Genomic DNA, 17,769 nt, shown 5'->3' with positions numbered 1-17,769 from the left:
AACTTTAGTTAAAGCAACGCGCGCCCTTTCAGGGATGTCAGGTGACAGTTCTGCCAAGGTAATTTGTTCGCTAGGCAATGGCGGTCTCGTCGTTTGACAGTGAACAGTTTGTCGTATGTGGTTTCCAAAGTGTACACAGCGACGCTTCATGTCAATGACCGCTTCTTGTTTGTCCAGCCAATCCATGCCGATGAGAAGATCGACATGCAAATTGTTCAAGGCGAGAGCATCGAATTCCACGGGGCTGTTACATCCGCTGAGTAAAACATCCCCGATTGTGCTCAAAGCTTCGCCACTCGCGGTAACGAGCGTTTGAGGAGCGCCCTTAACTTTGTATGGTGGGCATACCAATGCCTTCCGTACGAGAATTCTCGTGGCTCCAGTATCGACGACGGCCTCGTAACGTCCGGTTACTCCGTGGATGCTCAAAGGCAGCTTGAGAAGGGGCGCACCTCCGTTATATGAGCTGACCCCATACCCAGACACACATAACCCAGCAGAGGCTGCGTCGTCTTGTACCCCGTATTTTAAATTATTTACACTACTAAAACTATTTCTACACAGTGTATTTAAATATATTTTATCACTATTGTCATTATCTAATTTAACACTATCATAATTCACACACTTATTACTATTATCATTATGTGATCGAACACTATTACCGTTCACGTTTTTATCTAACACTGAATTTTCGTAATTATATTGCACACTTTTATCAATTAAACATTTATTTAAAACATCTAATTTATTAACGACAACATTATTATTATTCATTAAAGTATCACTAAAACTATTGGCAATAACAATCTTCTTTGGTGGTACGTTTTCGCACGCCGTAATGTAAGTCGACCCGGTACTACCAATTTCATTATTATCCAGACTTTCCTTATAACTAACATTTTTATTATTACTTATTTTACGTTTCTTATTATTTATCTTATTTATTATAGCTAATATATTTATTCCCGCTCGATTAGATGAAGACATTCGTTTATTTAGTTTTTCGCGTGCAGCATTCGACGTTTATGGTGACGCGGGATTGCTAGCTGATCCTGACCTAGGCAATCTGCGGTAGGTCATGGTTTCACTGAACGTTTTCGCGCTCACCACTTTATTTTTAGAACTCCTGTGCGAGTTTTGTATTGATTTATTCTCGATAATATTATTCGCTGCGTTTGAAATATTTATACACATAATATCGTCTTGAGTTAACCTCGTATTCATAATTGCATTTTTATTGTTTGTACCAGATTCGATACGCACACAATCAATGGGATTAATATTGGCATGTTTAAAATTAAGTTTATTATCAGTGTTACTTAAAGTTTTGTCATTTACTTGTAATTCGTTGAGGTTATTTCCATCAATGCTTATGGCTTCAAGTTTACAGTTAGCTAGGTTTTTCCAAGGCAAGTCAATAGGCGGCTTTACTTTAAGAGTTTGTTCAAATCGATCACTGAAATCGCTAGGTACAATTAGGTTTTTACTCACGATTGGTGATTCATCGGTGCTCGCAGCACGGTTTGTTCCGAAGAACTCGTCACTAGGAACTGGTGAATCACACATTCTTCGTTCGTCCGTCATCTTACTTACCTTTTTAATTTTATTACATTTTATGTTTTCGACGAGCAACACCGACTGATTTTCATTCACTCTTTGTGGAGTATCAATGCAATCGGGATTTAAGTTAATTTCTTCGCTACCGTGCGGCACACAACTAGACTTGACGTGATTAAATTTATTTTTAGAGCGAAATATTCTTGTTTTATTCTTGACTGAAGGTTTTACTCTGAGAAGTTGTTCCGAATAAAAATCGGCGTTGCTTGTCGATACATTTTTACAATTGAAGATCTTGGCATAAAAACAGCAAATGTCACAAAACACTTTTTTTTCAGGAGAGGGTAAAAACATAATATCTTGGTTGTGAATTTTTTTTTTATTAATTTGACAATTAGAAATTATAGAGAAATTGTATATGCACTATATGAATGTAAAAAAAATATTAAATTTATTTTGGTTAAATAGATATTTAAAAAAGAATGAGTGTGACATTTGCTGTTTTTACACAATTTTTGGACATTTGTTGTTTTTATTGCAAAATTGAAAAGATCGAAATGTAAATAGTACGACTAAAACTATAATTTTATTAAATAAAATAAAGAATATATATTTCTGTTATTTTTAAATCATAATACAACTTTTAATAAGGTTTGGACATATTATTTATCTATTAACAAACGACTTCAATGTTTCTAAAAAATCAAGAATTAAATATTTGAAAAAATGTTTTAATCATGTGCGGGTTAATACTGATTAGCTTCATATTATTATTATTGATTTAATTTAATAAAACACATTTTTTAGTACCTACTTATTCCACTTTTAATAAATAAATCTGGACCGGCTTTGTCCGCCTCTGTTTTTCTGCCAACTGTTTTCAACAGTTGAAAATGTCTCTCTAAGGCGGGCGAAACCTATCCAGATTTCTTTATGAAAAGTGGAAAAAGTACTAAAAAAATGTGTTTTATTAAATTAAATCATTAAAACAATGGATTTCCACCATATATTGATAGTTAACACGAAAAATGAAAACCGATTAGCCTCGTCTGACACCTTCACTGCAAATTAAACGATACATTTATTGGGTTTTGTAAATATTTAGCTAATTTTAAAATATTTTTTTATTTAGCTCCTTTCAATGGAACTAATCCACCATTATGTTGTTTTAAATGCAATCGTGACTTGCATTTGATTTTTATTCACTACATTGAATCTATCCCACAGCCTAGAGAGAAACTGAAATGTTCGCAAAGCACTTCTCCCTTACTAGCCTGGTCTATTTTGTACATTATTACTAGCCTGAAATGCCAAAGTTTTAACCTATATTTCATATTAAAAAAATCTTTTTCTCCGGTCTCTTTAGATTTTATAATGAAGGGCCCAGAATTTTCCTTATTGCATCCAACTGAACAATAATGAAAGTCACCGTTATTTGGTAAAAACGTTGCATGGTTTTGTTCATTTTTCTCTTTCAAGACGTTTCAGATGTCTATGCTAGTAATATCCATGATAAAATATAAAAACAATCTTGCCGGCGCTCCATTGGCACGTAAGTCAGACGATTTACAGTCTTCGGACTTTTTTTTCGCGTGGAGCACCCCAGGTCTGCGGACTTTTTAATCCGCAGACCAGGCTCGTTGGATTTCAAACATGTTTGATATTTTACTCGCCGAGCCGCTGAAATTCGTACGTTCACCACGCTTTACCGTCACATTATTTATATCTATGCCGACGGACGACAGCGCCATCAACTGTCATTCAAAGTGTTCGGACATCTCACATCGATAACAACAATGGTAGATCTACGAGTGCATTCGAAAAGTTTCTTGGAAGATTTTATTAGTTGTTTTAAAGACAACCCATCGTTGTGGAAGACGACCAGCCCACTATACAAGAATCGTGATGCCAAGTCCTTGGCGTATGCGGAACTTTTGGAGATTTTAATCAAGGTGGAGCCGCAGGCAAGGGTCGACGATGTTAAAAAGAAAATACAGACATTGAGGTCGGGTTACAGAAAGGAGAGAAATAAAGTAAGGACATCATATCGAAGCGGAGCCGGCACAGACGCAGTTTATCTACCCAAACTGTGGTACTATAAAAATTTGGAGTTCTTGAACGACCAAATGGAAGGTACGTAGGAATGCTTTAAAGCTATTTATTATACACGTGCAGATTTTGAAATTGTCGTACCTAGCTCTGAAAGTGACATCGCATTAGATTAGCTACTATTAAGCAATTAAAACATACAGCTATGAATCATTTCTAGTCACAATAAAATTTCTTATTCTTTGCCGAGGTAGGTAATAAATAATAATAATATATAGGTACGAGGGAATGCTTTAAAGCTATTTATTATACACGTGCAGACTATGACATTGTCGTATCTCTGAAAGTGACATCGCATTAGATTAGCTACTATTAAGCAATTAAAACATACAGCTATGAATCATTTCTAGTCACAATAAAATTATTTATTCTTTGCTGAGGTAGGTAAGAAATAATAATATATAGGTATGATCATGGCGGTGGAAGCGCGGCTTATTGAGTCGTGGTCGGGTCCCAGGTTCAAATCCTGGGTCTGACAAGTACACATTGAATTTCAATTTGTGTATGAGTCAGAGTATGGACCTAATATAATGAGCAAGTGGCTGACATCCATTTCTCGTAAAAACAAAATCTGTCAATACAAACCTCCACTCCGTGGAGGTCCATATTATGATCGGACATGGTCGAAAGAAGAAGAAAAGAAATGATCATAAAATCAAAAATCGCTCGAGTTAGGTTCCTTCAGAGACAATCAATAAATCGTCAATCATCAATCAAAATTAATGGTACAGTTTGGTTATGAGGAATACAGAGGAAAACACATTTTGAAAATACCCGATATACTGGATTACACCAATTATACCAATATCAATATTAACCGTATGAAGGAATGGGTACTTAGGGGAGAGATAATAAAAAACAAGTTTGAGTATTATGTTGTATTTTAACAATTTACATTTTGTTTTACAGAATCGAGCTCAATATCCAGCATGGTGGACGATTTGGAAAACATGTCTCCTGATGAGAGTTACTCCAACTCGTTAAACAACGAAGATTGTATTGAGGTAAAACATTTTAACTAAATTGTTACATTGGTTTAATTTATCTATTGCTTATCATACTTTCTTGCCATGTGACAGCCCCGATAGTATTAAAATATTTTTTTGGTGCAGGTATTTTTAATCTGCCTTCGTCTAAACGTTTGAAAAAATCAGATTTTCTCAGTACGCCTCCATCAGAAATACGTCCATTTGTTCCAACATCAACATAAATAAATTCATAATTAGCATTTGCAATCGCCATCAAAACAATGCTGTGGAAATGTTTGTAATTATAAAAGTGGGAGCCGGCGCCTGCAGGTGGCACGATTGCAATGTGTTTCCCATCAACTGCGCCCAGGCAATTTGGAAATTGCCATTTACTATTAAATTCTTCTGCAATCGTCTCCATTTCTTCGTGCGTATCAGGGAACTGCAACAAAAAATAATCAACATTTTATTTACAGATAGAATATTCGCCTTCAACATCCACGTTGTCGACTACTCCAAGGTCGAATCTCAATAGAGCACCAGAACCCCCATCGTTCAAACGAAAAAAATCGAATGATAGCGCCAACAAAGTGTTAGAATTAATCACCGACAAACTAAGCAAGACTGAAGATGAATTTGATGTTTTTGGCAAAATGATGGCCATGAAACTACGATCGATGTCACAGGGACAAAGATTGCTGGCCGAGAAGCTGATGCATGAAGTTGCCTTTATGGGACAAAGTGACAAAATAATGCCAGCAACTACTGTTCATACTCAACCAGTTTATCGTATATTAAGCAAAAATGTACAAAAGCCGGTATAATAAATTAATGTTTTTTGTATGAATAAATATCTTGTAAAAATATTTGTTTTTTTGTTTGTTTTTATGCCTATAAACCTTAGCTTAAGCGATACAACAAATGGTAAGTATTTGAGCTATGTTAGCAAACCTATATTATTATGTGGCCTCATTTAGAAATCAAATTCCATGCTTGCTTTTCGAAGAATATGACTAGTATTACAATACATTCAACAGGAATAATTAAGCAGCTTGCTTACAGCCTATATGGAGAGTCCTGGCTAGGTACAGCATTCTAATGGTCTATTGAATATTTAGCATGTCAACGATGGCCTTATTTGTGACTATATATATACCTATCTCAAATGCATCTTGTCTGCCATTCTTATGATGTTGCCGTCTATGATTTATATAGGTAAAACAATCCACTAAACGTTCACTTTATAAGACCAACCAATGTCTACTTGTTAATGATATATTTGTAAATTTGCCCAACTTTATTAGATGACGTATAATATAATACACACCTTGAAATATTCTCCTTTCAAAACGTCAATGATGACTTGGCAAGTTTCGGGAATTATCTTGCCCAGAGTTTGTCTTCCAATCGCAGTTCTATAATGCAAGTCAGTGAATGTTCCGCCGGCAGCCAAAAATCGCAGGGTTGCACATAATCTATCATGAGGAGAAATAGCTTCCCTCATCATAGTATTTTTTTTTTAATAAATGGGGAGACCAAATTATACAGTTCTGTGTATACATCCTCCGACATTCGCAAATAATTGCGGAAATCGCTCGGTTGCAAACGCAATTCTCGTATTAAATTTGTGTGGGATAATGTCGTTCGTTTCCTTATCCAATGTTTCACCCAGTATTTGTGTACCCTTTGCTTCGTTATTACATTATCTGCCACCCAATAACCCAAAAAACATAAAACGTCGGTATCATTTAACGCCATCACGATTTAACTGTCAGATATACGTATATTATCTATGCTGTCAAAGTCGACTGTTTTACTCGTCAAATTAATTATATACTCGTTTCGTTGAACGTCTGTTGGCCAGTAGCAGAATGTAGAAAAATCTGAAGACTTATTGTCGTCGGACTTTTGGCTCGCCAATGGAGCGCTGGCAAACGTTATAAAAAGCAATAATTAAACGAATCAAGGATAATTTGACAGCTCAGACACTAAATTGTATGGAATGTATACTAACATTACTAACGCCGCCTGGTGATAAAAGTGTAGAACTACTGGACCTTTGCTGTTTTCACACAAAAATGCCTGGACTATTGCTGTTTTTAGAAAAGTGGCATATTTTTGAGAGCAGATTTGAGGGTCTTATGATTTTTTTAAAAAATATATCTTTGCACAGTTGTATGTAATCATACACAGGGAATATAGAAATGCAATAAAACGAAAATGGAAAAAAGTGGACATTTGATGTTTTTATGCCAAGATCTTCAATTATTATTCAACTTAACATTATCAACAATAGGCTTCATAAGAAAGTCACTATCTAACTTATCACTAGGTTTCACGGGCGCCGTAAGGGAGTCCCGAACACAACACTTATCACTATTTTCTTGAATACCATTGTAGGTGGCATCCGCAGGATCACGAGGCCTCCTCGAGAGTCCAAGGCGGCTTCTCGGTTCTGCGGCGCCCCTTCAATGTTCTTGCTCCGTTTCCCGTGATCTCCACTCTTGGTTGCGTTTCCATGCAGGGTAGTTTGGACACGTGTGATTCTGATGATACCCAAACTCGCAGTATTGGCATTTACGCACGCCATTCGCATCGTAGAGTGGTGTGCGATTTGTGCCATGGAAATTACCTCTCCGCTGTTGTCCTCCTCGAGCTAGGAAAGCTCAGTTAGGGGACCTGGTTTGATTGTCGTCAGCCGGTTCTGGCGTTCGGAGATGCGGTTCTGGACGTGTCTCGGCTTTGGGCATTTGATAACGCGGCTCTGCAGCCCGATTTCCTAACTATCGTCTCGTGTGGCACCAGAGGACATGACGTAATTGTGACGTCAGCCAATACACGCTCGAGCGGGCGGCATGTATTGGCTGACGTCACAATTACGTCATGTCGTCTGGTGCCACACGAGACGATAGTTAGGAAATCGGGCCCCTGAGCGCGTACTTGATTGTTCAGAGTACTCTCTTCGCTCTTCTGCAGGGCGTGGTTAAGTACGTACATTAGTCTGTTCCTGCCGCGGTGGTTGGTTGCACCGGCATATTGTATATTATACAGCCGCAGTCCTTTCGGGCTGGTCTCTGGACTAGAGCGGCCGTTGGCAATACGACTTGCTGGCTTATTTGTATTGGCCGGAGGCGCTTCGTCGCCTCTAGCAGTCCTTCGAGGGTCTCCCAGCCGCTCTGCTTGTCGAGTGGGTTTTACAATTCAAAGAAGATTTCCGCCAGATCAGTACTGCTGGCGTTCGGCATTAACACGGCAGCCAATGCCCGCTTATTTAGCAAGAAAGCGAAAGCGTCTTCATCTGCCTTTTGTTCCACATTCTTCAGGTAATTTTCTTGGCCCCTTCGGCGAGCTGGTGACTCAAAGTGCCTTGTGATCCGTTGTCGGAAACTCTCCCAGTCATCATCCGCATTAACAGTTCGAGCCCAAGCTTTGGCCTCTCCGTGTAGTTGGTTCAGAGCTACCCTGGTCCAATTTTCGACGGGGATCTTTGCCGTTGCGTAATACTCCTCACAGCCGTTAAGAAATCTCTCCACTCTCTGTTTCGGGGTTCCAGCGAAAACCACTAGCAGTTCGGGTTTATATGCCCATTCCTTGAACAGGGGACGTGTTGAGCTCATGGTTTCCGACGCGACGCTTGGCGTAGTTACCTCCGTACGTGGGCTATCTTCGAACACTAGAGGTCTGACATTTTCTGGCACGAAACTAGTTTCTGGCGGCGTAGCCACGAACTCTTCGATAGGGTTCGGCATTGTCACTATCTTCCGCTCTTCTTTGGTGGTAGCGATAATCCGAGCCTTAGATCGTGTCAGCATTGACAAGACTGATTTCGCCACATATTTCGTATTCACTATTTTTTTTTTTTTAATTATTGTTATTATTATATATTATTTATATTTTTATCTCGTGGATTCGGAAGAATCAATGCGATTTTTCGAGCTTCCCGTTGCCAGGGCGCCATTTGAGATGTCCGGGGTTCCAGCGGCTAGCTCAGGTGTCCATCGAACCCCGGATTCACAAAAAAAGAAAGGAGATATTTATGTTTGTTAAATTCAATAAAACACTAAGTCTTTCTTGTGCGGGTCTTAGCGTTATGTATTTTAATATTTAGTTGTACAACGTTATTTTTGTAGTCTTTCATATATTTTGTTTTTATCAATAAGTTTCGCAGTGATACACCCCTGTTACAGGCGGGCTTCTCCCGGTGTAAAATAATCATTTAGTAGCTCAAGTCGAAACGTAACCCTGACCTCTAGAAACGGCTTCATAAAACATCTAATCTGATTCCTTGCTCAACCACGTAAGTATTTTTTTATTTATAAGTAAGGGCCTTCGTCCGGTGTGTGAAAATCACATATTGGGCGGAGGTGTAATTAAGATAAATTTAATTTAATTTAAAATGTATAAATGATCATGTATGAAAGAGATAATTTTAAGACTAAATATAAGTATTTAAATATAATAAATTTTGCCGCGCTTGCCGGCAACGTAAAAATCCCTGCGCGCCTGCGCCGAGGTGGTCCTCGTGATTCGTCAAATCAAAATCAGGCGATAAAATTTGGCCAATCACGAGAGTCCTTTTTGTTGGACGGCGTAGGTACGCGAGATTTGAAGAAAGAAAAGAAAAGGCAGTAAGCGTCCCCTTTCCGATAGGTACGGACCTGACGACTACAACTGTAAAAATCCCAAATATAATTTGTAAAACTAAAAATTAAGAAAATATAAGAAGACCACGTTACGAGCACGAAAGACCGAGTTTTATTCACACTCCAACCGTTTGAAAATTTCTTTTTTTTTGTGAATCCGGGGTTCGATGGACACCTGAGCTAGCCGCTGGAACCCCGGGGATCTCAATGGCGCCCAAGCAACATGAGGCGTGAAGAATCGCATTAATTCTTCCGAACCCGCGAACGCTAAATAAAAGTTTGAGATCACATACTGTGTATTAAATGTTAACGAGATCCAGGAGCCGGAACAACCAAGAAATGGCTAACGAAAAAGCGGATTCCGACGTGACCCTCATCGAAGAAGAAGTGCTGTCTCCAACATCAAACCGGGAGAGCCCTCCTCTGGTGTTCGAAATGAGGCCGCACGAGGACGTGAATTTGCCGACTGTAGCGTCATCAACAGCCCTGAAGCCTACGTCAGAAGCAGTGCCGGTCATACCACAATTGTATCAACCTTGGGGCTTGAAGCCGGAGCTTGAAGTCTTCTACACGGGACACCCACTATATCAGGTGTCAGATTTTATCAAAGGGTGTGAGACGTACTTCGCCGCAGCTAAGAGCCCGCCCGAAAGTTGGACAGGACTCGCACTAAATAGATTAAGAGATGAGGCAAAAATATGGGGGAAGACGATATCTTCGAATACCTGCTGGCAGTCATTTATTCACCTGCTGCGCCAGCAATTCGAATCGTCCCTCAAACGTCGCCAACAACGGACGGAACTGCAAAACTTGGTACAACGACCGGATGAAGATGTCTTCGGGTTTCTGTTGAATAAGAAGGATCTGGCGACCATATTGCTACCATATATCCCCGGGAAAGAACTTGGCGAGTTATTTTTCGACCTGCTTAGTGAAAGGGATCAACTGCGAGTGGGCCAAGCAGGCTGGTCCAACCTGGACGAACTACTGGTGGTGGCTCAACGCCTTATACCAACTACGATTAGACCTCCCGTAGCGATAGCCACGCAACGATCGGGACGAAAAGAATGCGGCTGCCTATGCGACTGTAATCAAAATTTAGAACAGTCGAGCGCACGCCCGAAACCACGTCAACAAATATTTAAGGCTGAGACACGCCCTGAACCGCCTCCGCAACCGCGGGAATCGACAAATAATAATCAGGCCAGAACCCCAAACGGAGCCTTTCTGGCTCGAGGAGGCCAACAACGCAGAGGTGCCTTCCATGGCGGAAACCGTACGCCACTTTATGACGCAAACGGCGTTCGCAAGTGTCAGTACTGCGAGTTCGGTTACCACCAGAACCATACATGCCCGAACTACCCTGCATGGAGACGCAACCAAGAATGGAGTCCACTGGAAACGGAGCAGGGACATTGATGGGGCGCCGCAGAACCGAGAAGTCGACTTGGGCTCTCGAGGAGACCTCGTGATCCTGCGGATGCCACCTACAATGGCATACGAAAAAATGAAGAAAATAGTGACAAGTGCTTTAATCGGGACCCTCTTAAAGTGCCCGTTAAATCTAGTGATAAGTTTATAGATAGTGACTTTCTTATAAAGCCTATTGTTGCTAGTGTTAAGTTAGATAATAATTGTAAAAATGTGTCGTCAAGCAACACCGATTTTCATTCAGGACAATTTTTCGAAGTAAACTTTCCGGTTAACCATAAAACGAGAGTATTTCGCTCTAAAAATAAAGTTGATGGCATAGGATTTAATAGTACGCCGTACGATAGCGGAGCAATTAATTTGAATCCTGGCCTTAACGATATTCCGCAAAGAGAGAATGAAAATCAGCTGGTGTTGCTCGTCGAAGATACAAACTGTACTAGGATTAAAAAGGTAAGAAAGATGACGGATGAACAAAGAATGCGTGACGCGCCAACATTAACCGTAAACTCAACATTCGAATCTGTAAATGTTGACAAAAACAACATCGGTAAATTACGAATAAATAATTTGACTTTGAAAAACACTGAAAATATTGATAATAAATTTAATCTTAAATATGCCGCCACTGGCCCTTTTAATTGTATGCGAATCGAATCTGATACATATAAAGATGTATTTGCAAAAACTACGTCGGCTCAAGACGATATTAGGTGTATAAACGTTTCAAACGCAACGAATAATATTATCGGGAATAAATCGATACAAAACTCGCACGGGAGTTCTAAAAATAAAGTAGTGAGCACGAAAACGTTCAGCGAAACCATGACCTACCGCAGATTTCCTAGGTCAGGATCAGCTAGCAAACTCGCGTCGCCGCAAACGTCAGACGATGCTCGCGAGAAACTAAATAAACGAATGTCTTCATCCAATCGAGGGGGAATAAATATTCTAGCTGTAATAAATAAGATAAATAATAAGAAACGTAAAATAAGTAATAATAAAAATGTTAGTTATAAGGAAAGTCTTGATAAGAAATTTAATAATAATGAAATTGGCAGTACCGGGTCAACTTACATTATGGCGTGCGAAAACGTACTACCAAAGAAGATCGCTATTGCCAATAGTTTTAGTGACGCCTTAGTGAATAATAATAATGTTGTAGCTGATAAATTAGATGTTTTAAATAAATGTTTACTGGATAAAAGTGTGAAATATGATTACGAAAATTTAGTGTTAAATAAAAAAGTGAACGGTAATAGTGTTCAATCACATACTGATAATAGTAATAATAGTGTAAATAATCTAAAATACGGGGTACAAGACGACGTAGCCTCTGCTGGGGTATGTGTGTCTGGGTATGGGGTCAGCTCATATAACGGAGGTGCGCCCCTTCTCAAACTGCCTTTGAGCATCCACGGAGTAACCGGACGTTACGAGGCCGTCGTCGATACTGGAGCCACGAGAACTCTCGTACGGAAGGCATTGGTATGCCCGCCATACAAAGTTAAGGGCGCTCCTCAAATGCTCGTTACCGCGAGTGGCGAAGCTTTGAGCACAAGCGGGGACGTTTTACTCAGCGGATATTTACGTGACAGCCCCGTGGAATTCGATGCTCTCGCCTTGAACAATTTGCAGGTAGATCTTCTCATCGGCATGGATTGGCTGGACAAACAAGAAGCGGTCATTGACATGAAGCGTCGCTGTGTACACTTTGGAAACCACATACGACAAACTGTTCACTGTCAAACGACGAGACCGCCATTGCCTAGCGAACAAATTACCTTGGCAGAACTGTCACCTGACATCCCTGAAAGGGCGCGCGTTGCTTTAACTAAAGTTATGACGGACTTTAGCGACCGGTTTGCCGAACACGGACCACCGAGTAGAACCACGGAATTTCGGATTCATTTAAAGGATACTACACCCTTCAGGTTGGGACCTTTTAGACAATCCGAAAATAAGCGAAGACAAATTCAAGAAAGCGTGCAGCAGATGCTTGCGGACGGTGTAATAGAGCCTAGCAACTCTCCGTACTGCTCTCCTGTACACTTAGTACCCAAACGCGATGGTACCACCCGGTTTTGTGTGGATTACCGAAAGCTTAACGCCCTCACTAAGGAGGAGGCTACTACCCTGCCTCTTATTTTAGAGACACTCAAGGACCTAGGCACTGCCACCATTTTTAGCAGCCTAGATTTGCGTAGCGGTTACTGGCAAGTAAAACTTGATAAAAATACTCGACCACTGACGGCTTTCGCTACGGCTGATGGTAGCTGCTATCACTTCAACGTTTTACCATTTGGTTTGCAAGGCGCCTGCGGCGCATTTCAGAGGCTCATGAGCCAAGAGGTGCTGGTCGGACTCATAAACAATATATGCTTAGTCTATTTGGACGACATTATTGTATATAGTCGGTCGTGGGAGGACCACGTGAACCATTTACGAATGGTATTTGAAAGACTACAATACCATGAACTGAGAGTGGCACCAAATAAGTGTCAAATTGGTCTCAGAGAGGTCGACTACCTTGGACACCGCATTACGGCTACTGGAAACGAGCCGCAGTTGCACCATCTGCGAGAGGTAGAAGCGGCCGCTCAACCAACAACCCGGAAAGATGTGCGTAGCTTCTTAGGTTTATGCAATTGGTTACGGGAGTATATACCTAGGTTTGCAGAAATAGCAATACCTCTGACGAAATTACTTCGAACCACTGTAAAATTTCACTGGACCAATGAAGCTACAAATGCTTTCAGACAAATAAAAGAAGCTATGAAACAACCTTTAAAGCTGGCCAGACCGGATTTCGAAAGGCCCTTCTGCTTACAAACCGATGCTTCAGGACATGGAATTGCGGCCGTGCTGTTTCAACGTAAACAAGACGGTGGACGCGATGTCATAGCCTATGCAAGTAGACGCGTGAATGAAGTTGAGAGTAGGTATCACAGTAATGAACTTGAAACCCTGGCGGCAGTCTTCGGTATTACAAAATACCGAGGTTACCTTGAGGATCGAAAGTTCACGCTGATTACCGATAACCGGGCACTCACGTGGCTAAATACAGCGAAAAATCAGAAGGGTAAATTGGCAAGGTGGGCGATGCTCTTGAGCGAGTTTCGTTTTGATACGGAACATTGCCCCGGTATTGAAAACCACCTGGCCGATCACCTTTCAAGGTTCCCTCAAGAACACGCGACCAACGCTAAGGATGCTGAGGAGATAAACAAGCGGATGGAAGCGCCCACGCGAAAACCTGAGCCCCATACCGCTATGTTACTAACAACGGTCACATTACGACAAAAGATTATGGATAAACAACGAACGGATACTACGATACAAGGATTAATACGGCGCATAAATTCGAATGTTGGACCGAGTAGAGAACCCGCCGGCTTGATTGTGAAAAACGGGTTGCTGGTACGGTTGAGTGGAAGTCAGACACCACAAATAGTAGTGCCGGCCTCATTAAGGAAGGAGGTGATGAAAGTTTTTCACGACGAAAATGGTCACCCAGGATCGTTGGAAACGGACTACGCTATCCGCGATGAGTTTGTGTGGCGCAGGCGTAGACGCGAAGTGGAAGCTTACGTACGGGCCTGTGGCATATGTGCCACCCGGAAGCGTGGTGCGTTGCAGCTTAGGGCAGCGGAAACTTCTCATATGGAAGCTAAGCGGCCATGGGAGATCCTGGCATTAGACCTGATGGGACCTTATACTACCACACGCTTAAAAAATAGATTCATTCTGGTAATCACCGACTTGTTTTCACGGTGGGTTGAAGCCTTTCCGTTGCGATCAGCGGTTGTATCACATATCATCCAGTTAGTTCGCGATCAGATCATCCTGCGTTATGGAAGTCCACGGGCGCTTTTAACGGATAACGGAACGCAATTTAGTCACCCGGCATGGCTCGCAGCCTTGGAAGAATGGGATTGTTTACAATGGACAACTGCCATCTACAATCCCAGACAGAATCCGACTGAACGCCGTAACCAGGAGATTAAGAAAGGGTTGCGTATTCGTTTAGCAGGCTTGGACCAAAGTACGTGGGATGCCCATCTCACAGACGTACTGGGTGATTTACGATGCCGGCGCAATGCAGCCACGGGATTCACCCCTGCTGAAGTACTTTGGGGAGCGAAAATGTGTAGGCCTGGATATTGGTCCAACCCGCTAAGGTCGAGAGAGAGTAATGGAGTTGAGCGGAACCGTGAAGGTATGAATGAGGCTGTCTTTGCAAATCAAGAAAGGTATTTCCAACGTCGAAGACAGGATCGTGTGGCTGAACCACCGGCTTACCAAGTTGGGGAATCGGTATACACGAAGGAATATCCCAAAACAAGACCAGGAGCAAGTGCGGGACTTGAACCTAGATGGACAGGACCTCATAAAATTATCTGGAAAGTTGGCAAAGTGACGTATTACGTAGCTCGGCGTGGCCGACCTTATAAATTTCATGTAGATCAAATCCGTAAACATTACCCTCCCGCTGAGACGGAAGCGGAAGACGATATAGGAGATGACGAGGAAGATAATTTGGAAGCACTAAGGGGGTCTCCTCTCGAAGTGAGCGAATCTGAAGGCAGCGTAACCGGGCAACTTATGATACCAGAGCTTGATGGTGTGGAGAGTGCGCACTCTCCTTTCTCGTCGCAGGTTCATGAGGAGGCTAGGGACGTGACGCCTGAAAGAAGTCGTGGCACAACGGGAGGTACTCTCGAAGTGTTGCCATCCAAGAAGAGGAAGTGGAAGAGAATACTTGCGGCTAAAAACCATCCTACTACCGGTGGGAAAGCCATGCCGTCAACGAGCCTGGCCGTTGTACCGCTAAATGACGCTTTGCCCACAGCGGTAGGAATGAATGCAAGCACAGTATCTACCCATGAGGTGATGCTGCAGAGACCAGCAGACGAGTGGGAAACTTTCCATAGAAAGATATCCGCTGCTCGGGACGAGCCTGGCCCAGTAGTCACGCTACTATCTCGCCCTCGTCGCGAAGGCAGACGACGTCCGGCTAGGTACGCTCCTATAGCGCCAGAAAGAAAATAGAAGTGCTTAGCGAAATAATAATTCCGAACGAGGGCTAAACGTCTACAAATGTAGCCTCTCGGAATACAAAAAACTGGACAGCCCAAGAGTCAAAGACTGCAGCTCCACGACCCCTCCGCTGACTAATAAAAACGAATAAAATAACAAGAAAACCTAATTAAAACAAAGTAACACAAAATAAATGTACTACACTGAAATTAAATCAAACTCTGACCTATTCAAAAGTATCGCGAAAGCATTGCTTTGAGCTGAAAATAATAATCCAAAATAAATATAGAAAATAATAAAAATAGAGCTAAAGTATAGAGTTTCATGTTAGAATAGTTAGATTGTAGTTGAATTCTTTTATAAACTGTTTATCATGCTATGTACTTAACGGATGAACAAGGAATTGGATGGGTGGCCGATGAGATCAGGGCGTACCTTTCGACTTTAATCCAGATGGGGCGAATTGATACACCCCTGTTACAGGCGGGCTTCTCCCGGTGTAAAATAATCATTTAGTAGCTCAAGTCGAAACGTAACCCTGACCTCTAGAAACGGCTTCATAAAACATCTAATCTGATTCCTTGCTCAACCACGTAAGTATTTTTTTATTTATAAGTAAGGGCCTTCGTCCGGTGTGTGAAAATCACATATTGGGCGGAGGTGTAATTAAGATAAATTTAATTTAATTTAAAATGTATAAATGATCATGTATGAAAGAGATAATTTTAAGACTAAATATAAGTATTTAAATATAATAAATTTTGCCGCGCTTGCCGGCAACGTAAAAATCCCTGCGCGCCTGCGCCGAGGTGGTCCTCGTGATTCGTCAAATCAAAATCAGGCGATAAAATTTGGCCAATCACGAGAGTCCTTTTTGTTGGACGGCGTAGGTACGCGAGATTTGAAGAAAGAAAAGAAAAGGCAGTAAGCGTCCCCTTTCCGATAGGTACGGACCTGACGACTACAACTGTAAAAATCCCAAATATAATTTGTAAAACTAAAAATTAAGAAAATATAAGAAGACCACGTTACGAGCACGAAAGACCGAGTTTTATTCACACTCCAACCGTTTGAAAATTTCTTTTTTTTTGTGAATCCGGGGTTCGATGGACACCTGAGCTAGCCGCTGGAACCCCGGGGATCTCAGCAGGTCCGTACATAGTTTATAAGGGACGCTTACTGACTTTTTTTATTCTTTTCAAATTCCTCGTACCCACGCCGACCAGTAAAAAGGACTCTCGTGATTGGCCAAATCTAATCGCATGATCCTTTTGATTTGACGAATCATGAAGACCACCTCGGCGCAGGCTCGCAGAGATTTTACCGTTGCGCAATGCGCGGAAAAATTTATTATATTTGAATACTTATATTTAGTCTTAAAATTATCTCTTTCATCCATCATTTATACTTTAAAATCTATCTTAATTACACCTCCGCCCAGTAAGTGATTTTCACGCACCGGACGAAGGCCTCTACTCATAAATAAATTTTAACGTAGTTGAGCAGGGAACCAGATCAGGTGTTTTATTCAATTGTTTATAGAGATCAGGGTTGCGGTTCGGCCCGTCTTTTATTTAATATTTACAGAAACCAACAAAAGCCTGTTGATAACAGGTATGTGTCACTAAGGAAATGCGCATGCGCAGTTGAACTCTTTTTGCCACATTTACGCTCCAAGCGGCCATAATATAATATTGTAACACGTCAGACAATGTGCAAATCATGTGCACATCAGTAAACTATTTGTTTTATTGAAGATGATCCCTACATTGTAGTATTATTATATAATATATTATGCTGTAAAAGTTACAATGTTTACCTTTTTATCAAAAAAGGCAATAAGGTGAAAGAAATTTAATATTATTTTTATTCATTAATAATCCCAACAGACCTGTCCATGACCACATTCTATTACACAATCATAATTGTACACACAAAAGATACTCAACTTTACTTTATTGTGTTCCAAACTGTACTTTGTACAGACTTAGGGCCATTTTGAAAAAAAAGTCAGTTTT

At 41.0% G+C, this 17,769-nt stretch overlaps 1 protein-coding gene across 1 annotated transcript; it reads left to right on the top strand.

Annotated features, from left to right (window-relative positions):
* Nucleotides 1-3,226: 3,226 nt before the first annotated feature.
* Nucleotides 3,227-6,141, top strand: LOC147070278 (uncharacterized). Its single transcript, XM_085949611.1, has 3 exons — nt 3,227-3,693; nt 4,579-4,673; nt 5,114-6,141. Exons 1-3 carry the CDS (start codon nt 3,357-3,359, stop codon nt 5,459-5,461), a joined length of 780 nt encoding a protein of 259 aa, XP_085805737.1. The 5' UTR covers nt 3,227-3,356; the 3' UTR covers nt 5,462-6,141.
* Nucleotides 6,142-17,769: the final 11,628 nt, after the last annotated feature.

Source organism: Rhyacophila brunnea, unplaced genomic scaffold, assembly GCF_057557595.1.
Source record: "Rhyacophila brunnea isolate RB1 unplaced genomic scaffold, BYU_Rbru_1.0 scaffold_22, whole genome shotgun sequence".
NCBI classification, from domain to species: domain Eukaryota; kingdom Metazoa; phylum Arthropoda; class Insecta; order Trichoptera; family Rhyacophilidae; genus Rhyacophila; species Rhyacophila brunnea.
The sequence above is the reverse complement of the archived record's forward strand: the minus strand, read 5'-3'. Positions and strand labels throughout refer to the sequence as shown.